At 39.7% G+C, this 6,000-nt stretch overlaps 1 protein-coding gene across 1 annotated transcript in view; it reads right to left on the bottom strand.

Moving 5' to 3' along the window:
- Positions 1–698: 698 nt before the first annotated feature.
- Positions 699–6,000, bottom strand: part of MTPN (myotrophin) — a 55,223-nt gene continuing 49,921 nt past the window's right edge. Inside the window, exon 4 of the mRNA XM_017679337.3 lies at positions 699–3,863. Within this exon, the coding sequence (XP_017534826.1) occupies positions 3,777–3,863 (87 nt within the window). The 3' untranslated portion in view covers positions 699–3,776. The remainder of the gene's footprint in view (positions 3,864–6,000) is intronic.

Below are 6,000 nucleotides of genomic sequence, written 5' to 3'. Positions count from 1 at the left end.
TTCCTTGTAAAATGTATTTAATCATTTTTAAACACTCTTATAGACAATTCAAATAAGTAACTTCATTGCTTAAAAATTTTCCCATGAACACGCTCACGTACAGCCACACATGCCACCCCACATTTATACCTGTTGGCAACATGAAAGGTCTGAGGTAGCTGTCACTGTACTTCATTCAGTATCTGCACATATTTTTTTCTATCATTCATGGACCACTTCAAAAGTAAACTACACAATAACAGTCTTAGGGTGTTGACTAAGATTACAACAGAATCAAACTAATTTTATATATAATCTTGTTCAGTTTTTTGAGGTTCAAAGTGATTTAATGTTAAATCAGAACATTTTGTCCTGAGAAGTACACCCTAAACGTGTTCATGGTCAAGTGAGTTTGGAAAACATGACCCTCCAGAATACGCAGCAATTTAAATGAGCATATCAAAGGATCAAACATGACCTTGTTCTCTTCCGCCCTGATGCTCTAGGAACACCAAGAGGAATACTGAACACTTACAACAATTAGTATCAGGAGACAGATACAAAAGCAAAACTTCCTGATGAGTAGTCCAGTTTATTTCAATTGTATCTCTCCTGTGTCTTATTTTCTTTCCACTTTTTTTCTACAAGTGGGCTACAGTGCAGATCGGACAAGGAAGGGAAGAGTCACCGAGAGAGAAAAGTGCTGCCCACACATCAGCTGTAGCACAATTCAAGTTTATTCCATTTGTTCTTGCAACACAAAACCAAAACACAGTATTATTTAGCATTCGGATGTACATGAACTAGGGTAATATGAGAAACCCAACTGTGTCAAAAGTATTACAATGTGGAAAAATGAACTCAAATCTATCAAAATGCACAAAGCACTAGTCTTCCTCCATTACTGCTTAGAAAGATATGATTGTTTCTCCATTTACAAAATAGAATCAGGACAATTTAAATTTTTAAAAATTTGCATGCAAAACACTGCAATTTCTTATGTGGGAGGGCACTCTCACCAGCTTCTATAGACAATTGAGCATATAATGTTGCATGGAAGAAAACAGCAGCTTAGTTGCAGTTTCAGGAAAAAAAATGTCAAATAGGTATACAGACTTAAAATCCATTATTTGGAAGAAAGAAATGAGTGAATAAAGGGCCTACTTGCTTGCAGCTTGCACACTGCACCCACCTGCCTCTCCTTCATGCCCCACTGGGTTTAGACTAGGTGAGCGATGCACAGAAAGGCTACTTGGTATATATACTCAGGGGCTGTATTTCAACTCTGAGTCTACAAACACCAGCCCGAAGCTGCAAGGGGGATGTTAGTATACTAATATAAACAGGCAAGCCACCTGTTTTTACCTGGTACAGTGCATACAGAGTGGCTGACTTAATACAAAACTACAGAACATGCAAGATTTTTTCTGAGATGTTAAATATTATTTCAGTGGAGAAGAAAACCTACTTAACCTTTCACTAATGCATGTAGTACCAAAAAGCAGACATGGTTTTAACTTCCTTTACTCAAAATACGAACATTAAGTGTCGTGAATTTCTCTGCCAAGTGGTTCAGAAATATAAATAACCTAGTAAAAAAAAACTGTTAACCATCTTGGTCAGTCTATTCTATGTTATTTTCTCAAGCAACTGCTTTGTAGTTGTGGGATTTACAAAATGGCAGAGGAAGAAGAGGGAAGGCGGAGTAGCCTCTCCTGCAGTCGCGAGGACTATCACACGGAGTGCGCGGGCAGCCCCGTGGTCCCTGCGGCAGGTGCCTCGAGCAGGCAGACCCGGCTCAGGGAGCGTAGGCCAGCGCGCTCTACAGAAGCCAACAACAGGACACTTTGAAAAGTAAAGGCAAAAACTGTGCAGAGGGTAAAATCCCAGCCTTTTAATAGCATTATGCCGATAGGTGAAAACAAAGATATCGGAGCCCCCTGTCTGGGTACTCAGAGACGGGAAGAGTGCCCTCCAGCTTCTGACAGCATAGTTTCAGTTCAGTAAGGTAATAAATACTGACTACTGACTTCTACTCCAACTCTACTAGGCTGCATTAAGACAGGAGAATTAGTCAAATACATGCAAGTATTTAAGTCACCATTTTGTGATTGTTTTCTTGAACGCAGGAAAACTACAGGGTTAGGCTAGTCAAAAGCAAAAAAACCCCCACAGTATAAAAAAAGAATTCATGGGACTCACATACACACACACACACTCTCATGCACACAAACCACACACCAACCAATCAGCAACTGACCAATAAGATTTGTTATCAGCTAACTGGTTTTGATTCTAGCTTAACCTTGCTGCAGAATGCTACACTGCCTTAAAAAAATCAACTGTTAATTATCCACAATCTGAATATAAGCCCTTCCCTGACAATCCTGTTTTTAAAAATTTGAGGTACATTCAATTACTGTATGATTTGGCTAAGGAAAATCCCTAGTATTTTTAGTAAGCTTATATTGATGGCAAGTCAATATAATTTTAATATTTTAAATGCAAGATAGCAAATTTTAGGGTGCATGTTCTAATTAGTTGTACTGCTAATGAAGTAAACATTTGAAAATGTGTCTAAATATTTTCTGCAGGTCGTAAGAACACCATTTTAGGGCACTATATTTTAAGAACACAGAACACATGTTGAAGATGTCACACTTTATGCAATGATGACTTAAAAAAGAAACAAATATGTGGGTGGGTTGGTGTATGTTCAGCAGAAGCCTATCAACAAGTCCCGGAAACCTGGTAATAAGAATATTTTTGAAGGGATGGATGGGGTTAAATTTGTCCAAATAGTAAATCTCCCCAGTGACAGCTTTGGTGCAGTAAGTAATCCAAGTTGGGTCTGAGAGAGGCATTCCAGAGAAAGTTCCTTGATTCTCCAAACATAACGGAGGCCAATCCATTCCAATAGCAAATGAAGAAAATCCATAGGTACTAAGATAACTGTTCTCTTTATATGATAGTAACGGGCTTATGGCTATGATTCTGCTTTTAAATCCCCTTTTACTACCAGCAGGAGTTTGAAAGTGTTTCAATGTTATATAAATGTCTGAATCTAGAGGAGAAAAAAATTATGCATACTGGAATGATTTCTCCTTTAGACTTCCAAAACTTAAGATTTTATAAATAAAACCAGTCAGTTTTATCTGAAGACATGAAATCCATGTTTAAGGGGAGAGGAAATCCCAAGTTCAGGCATCCAGCAGTTTAGAGTGTGCCTCTCCCTCACCGTAACTGAGCCGAGCCACCGAGGGAGGCCTGCTCGCCAACCACAGGCAGCGCTCCTAACCGCCGGAGACCCCCCCCAGGAGAGGGCATCTTAAGGCAGAAGGCTAGAACTAATGACGGATCTCAGCACCCGAAGTTTTTGTCAGAGCAGCCACTACTGCTCGCAGTTAGGCTACGACATGTAGAGCTGGCCTTTGTATAGTCAGACCCTCGACACAATCTAATTAATGAATTAGCTAGGGAGCTGAAGAGGTCAAATGTTACCGGTGGTATGTTTTGTCTTTGCTCTCCCTTGGGTTTAAGCTGAATATTTTATTGGAAATGGAAAAGAGGCTGACTGGATCAGGATTTCCAGTAAAAGCCTGATCATGGTTTGTTCCCTCTCCTCCAAAATATTGGTTTTTTTCCCCTGGTAATCTGATTTGTTATGAATTTCTCTCTCCCCTCACCCCTCTTAAAGTATTTAGTTGAAGAAGCTGGCAGATAGAGTGACAGACAGACAGGCAGCAGTGTGAGGCCACAGGAGAGTCATTCTTCCAGAGCTGTTAGCCCATCGCCCATCACTGAAGAAGAGCTTTGATTGCCTGGTTGTCAGTGGCTTCAAAGGCAGTTAGTCCATCTGGACCTTTCACAGTCTTATCAGCGCCCTGGAAGAGAGCAAAGAGCCTGTGTCATTAAATGAGCCCGAAGTGAAAGAAGAGAATGGAAAGAACACATTATTCAGCACAGGCTAATATTTACATCAAGAATTATAAATTCCTTGACTAATGGAGTCCATTCTGGAAAAAAGAAAACTAAACAGCAGGCAAGGTTATGGATTAAGTTGTAAAAATGCCAGATTATTTTTCAGGCACTAGAAACTGCCAGTAATGTAGGCAATGACTGGTTTTTATTTTTATTTATACTATCAAATACTTACCCAATTAATCTTTACAAAAAATGTGTAGTATAAAATGCAGAAAAATCACTTTTGCTAATTTTACTGTGACAAATTTTTTTCTTCACAACACTTTTTGGAGAGTGCATATTACATATTCTACAGTGCAGAGCTTACAAACCTTTCATTTTAGACATGTTCTTAAAATGTGTAATATTGGTCATTATTCTTATAAAAACTTAGCAGTAAATAACTAAGATATGGGCTATAAAAAGAGGTTCCCTTCTACACTCAGAGAAGTAACTCTCCAGTCTGCTTTTAACTGTTTACTTGGGGCATGCTGTTCTGGAATTTTTAACTTGCAACACGGCATTTCAGTGTTGAGAATGCGTACATACTTATGTGTCAATTCGTCTGCCCTCACTAGAATGAAGCTCTTTGGAAGCAGGAATCTTGTCTGTACTATTCACCACTATGTTCCCAGTACCTTTTAGAGAAGTGCCTACTGCATGGTAGATGAGTCTGTTTCCCAAACCAGGTCTGAACCTCTTTCCCTCCCAGAGACAGCAATATTCCACCACTTGAGGGTTCTGCTAGTTCCAGCCCCAACCAGCATAAATTGATCAAATAGCCTCTAGTGTCCTCCCCTCCCCCTTTTACCAAATCACACCATTCTTTTCCTAAGGCCTACAGAGCTGGCTAAACTTGGCATTAATGGTCCTTTAGAGACCAAATCTAGTCAGACTCACCAGTCTCTTCTCCCATTAATCTCTCTGCGCTCTAACTATGGAATTTCTCACCATTTCTTGAAACACCACATGCCATGCCTTTATACATGCTGGGTTTCATATGGAATGCCTTATTCCCATTCTCTGGCAAATTCATTCAATTATTCAACAAATATTTACTGTATGTGCAATGTGCAGACACTGTATAAGGTGCTGAGAATCAAAGAAAAACCAGACAGAGAGTCTGCCAGTCTGGCTAGTGTGGGAGATGGGCGAATGACCAGTACAACGTAGTGGGATGAGAACAGTAATAGCATTATGCATAGCCGTGAGTGGCCTGTGAACTAGCCTGGGATGTGGTAGGAGGGGGAAGGGACAAAGTCTCAGATGAAGTCATGCTTGAGCTGCATCTTGATGAGTAAGTACAAGCTCACTAGGTAAGCCAAGGAGAAGATGACATTCCAGAAAGTGTTCAATTATCACAAAGTCCTCCTCCATATGATTATAAAATTCTCTATTTCCTCACTTTCTAATAGCATTTAACTGCCCAAAGAACAAACAGAACTTAGTCAAGTGGGAGAGAAATCTGTGAGAACTTCAAATGTGTTAGGTCTTCAAGGCTGGGTAAGTGACAAAACTGCCATCATTGTATTCAAAACAAATTATTTTGTCTGCATTTTGATGGCTGTTTTTATGACTAGCACTGTAAACTGCAATTCTGTATTAACAAGAAGTTAAGTATTATAGTGAACATCTGTTGCTTTTAGTTGCCAGAGTTAATTTCCCTTCTTTTGAAAACAGCATCCTAATTTCATTTTGGGGAACCATTTGTCCCCAGTATGAGAGTCCTGAGGCTGTATGTAACTCAGGATGCCATGACGCCAAGTGTCAAAGATTTATTTGACTCAAGCAGGACGCTCACTTCTGGATTTTCAATCTTGTCTGGAAAGAACAAGGAGAGAATACAAAGTCAAGAGTTCATTTATTCTGGTGGCATCACCAATTGAGAAGTTTTTGCTCCCCAGAGGCCAGTAGGTGCCACAGCTCCAGCCTCTTCTGAGCTTGGTCCGCTAGCTTTTGGTTCTACAGACTAGTCCATCTTCAAAAATTCCTTCTTGACTTGTTAGTCAATTTATGCTTTTTGCAACCAAAAAAAATCTAGCTGATAAAATATTTACA

The sequence above is a fragment of the Manis javanica genome, chromosome 6 (genome assembly GCF_040802235.1).
Source record: "Manis javanica isolate MJ-LG chromosome 6, MJ_LKY, whole genome shotgun sequence".
Taxonomy (NCBI): domain Eukaryota; kingdom Metazoa; phylum Chordata; class Mammalia; order Pholidota; family Manidae; genus Manis; species Manis javanica.
This window is presented reverse-complemented; position numbering and strand designations above follow the sequence as displayed.